Genomic DNA, 1980 nt, shown 5'->3' on the forward strand with positions numbered 1-1980 from the left:
TCATCTTTCCTCTCCAGGCCTTGGACACCGTTTCCAGTGCCCTTCCTCCTCTGTCTGCCTAGAGTCTCCACTCACTCTTCAAGGTCTTGCTGAAACATCACTTCCTCCAGGAAGCCCTCCCAGAGGAGTCCACAGAATGTGTAGGTGGGTCAGGCTGGCCTTGGCATTCCTTATACCCCTGTCGTAAGAGTTTGTTTGAGCTCCATAACTAGACAGGGACCTCCCTGAGGGCAGGCTCTGGGTCTCACTCTTCCCCAGGGGCCTGCAGAATCACTGAGTGAAGCCCTTGGCCTTCGCCCGTGTTCATGGGGAGCTCCAGGATCTTCACCAGACTCCTGGCTCTCGGGTGAATTTTTTCTACCCTCCCAGTTGCGCCAAAGTCAGAACCTCCTTTAGGGAATGGACTTTCTTCAGAGTCCTGTCCTACCCAAAATCTCCTTCCCCACTGCCCCTCTCAGCCTGGGGTCCCCTCCAACTCACTGCTGACCTCTGTAGGGTCCTTGTCCTCTGGATGGCCCCATCCGCTTCCTCCGGGTGAGGACTGCGGTCCTCTTCTTCCACCCAGCCCTCTTGGGCCTCAGGGGGTGGAAAGCAGGCCCAGCTTACTGCCCCCACCATCCCTCAGAAGGGCTGCTGCGGCTCTGTGTCCAAGCAGGTGTCCTGGATCTCCCCCGACGTGGGGGCTGAGGCCCTGAGCAGCAGCGAGGAAGCCCAGGGCCAGGCCTGCGCTGGGCCAGGCGGCGGCGGGCGGTGGGCGGGCGGGCGGGCGGGCGGGGCGGGTCAGTCGCTGAGCACGGCCCCCGGGAGCTCGTTGGTGAGTGTGTGCCAGCGCTCTATCCTCTTGTCCTTGTTCTTCAGGCAGTCAAACCAGTGCTTCAGGCGCTCTCCCTTGGCGTTGATGCCCAGAACCACGCCGCCTGCAGAGGGGAGCCCGGGCAGCCGGGATACTTGACCTATGACTCTCAGGGCCCCTCGGGAACAGTGCGCCCAACACCCTCCCAGACTCTGTGCTGCAAGGCTGGACTATCTACTCCACCCACCTGATGAGAGGGTGGACAGCGCTCTGACCACCACACGCTTAGACCCTCTTACTGCCCCCCACCCCCCAATCAGGCTCAAGGATCCTATCCTGGCTTGCCTTTCCCCAGGACCGCAGCAGTACTGGGGGGCAGCTCCACCGTGCACAGCCAGTCAGCTCACCAGGAAGCTGGGGCCACAAGGACTCAGAGTCCAGCCTAAAAGGGCTGACCATCATCTACCCTTTCCCCTGCTCTACCACACACTGCTACTGTGACCCCTGCCAGGCCTCTTTCCCTCTCTGGGCCTGTTTCTTTCTCTGTCACACAGGGTCAGGCTGCAACGTGGCTGTGGCCTGATTCAGGACTCTGCCCTAGGACCGGCATGTTGCTGAACAGCATTCCCATCATGGCCTCTCACCAATGAAATCGTTGGATTTTCCAATGTCGTAATCCCAGACGGTGATCTCCAGGGTCTTCTTGGCCAGGTCCCCATGCTTAATCTCATAACAGAATTCCTGGTGGCCAGAAGGGGAGTGTTAGGGCCAATGCCACAGGGCCTGGAAGTCGGCTGGTGGCCAGTGTGCAGTAGTTGCTGTGATGGATTCTCGCCCGTCTCACCCACTTCTGAGAGCCTGGCTGAGATCCTCAGGGGCCCCCTTCCCTCCGACCGCCTGCCCCTTGGTCACTGAAGCTGCCTTTTTCAAGATCCCTGAGAGGCTCCTTATCGCTAGGCGGCCTGGGCCGACTCTGCTGACCACTCCCTTCTTTGTGAAACCCTCTCTCCTGTCAGCTGACCCTTCCACATCCGACGACCCCCTGGCAGCACCTCCTCGGCCTGAGGACCTGAGTCACTCAGGCTCCTCTCCCTCATCTCGCTCCTCTGAGCCCCTCTCCAGCTGCACCCACCTTCCTGGGGTCCTGAGTCCCCACATCCCCCATGGCTACAGAACTATCAATTCCA

At 60.4% G+C, this 1980-nt stretch overlaps 1 protein-coding gene across 1 annotated transcript in view; it reads right to left on the reverse strand.

The window, feature by feature from the left end:
- Positions 1-771: 771 nt before the first annotated feature.
- The window catches only part of DOC2B (double C2-like domains, beta), a 24286-nt gene continuing 23077 nt past the window's right edge, over positions 772-1980 (reverse strand). Inside the window, exons 10-11 of the mRNA XM_010861669.1 lie at positions 1438-1534; positions 772-917 (exon numbers count right to left, since the gene is read on the reverse strand). Coding sequence (XP_010859971.1) covers positions 781-917; positions 1438-1534 — 234 coding nt within the window. The 3' untranslated portion in view covers positions 772-780. The remainder of the gene's footprint in view (positions 918-1437; positions 1535-1980) is intronic.

The sequence above is a fragment of the Bison bison genome, unplaced genomic scaffold, assembly GCF_000754665.1.
Source record: "Bison bison bison isolate TAMUID 2011002044 unplaced genomic scaffold, Bison_UMD1.0 scf7180017864472, whole genome shotgun sequence".
NCBI classification, from domain to species: domain Eukaryota; kingdom Metazoa; phylum Chordata; class Mammalia; order Artiodactyla; family Bovidae; genus Bison; species Bison bison.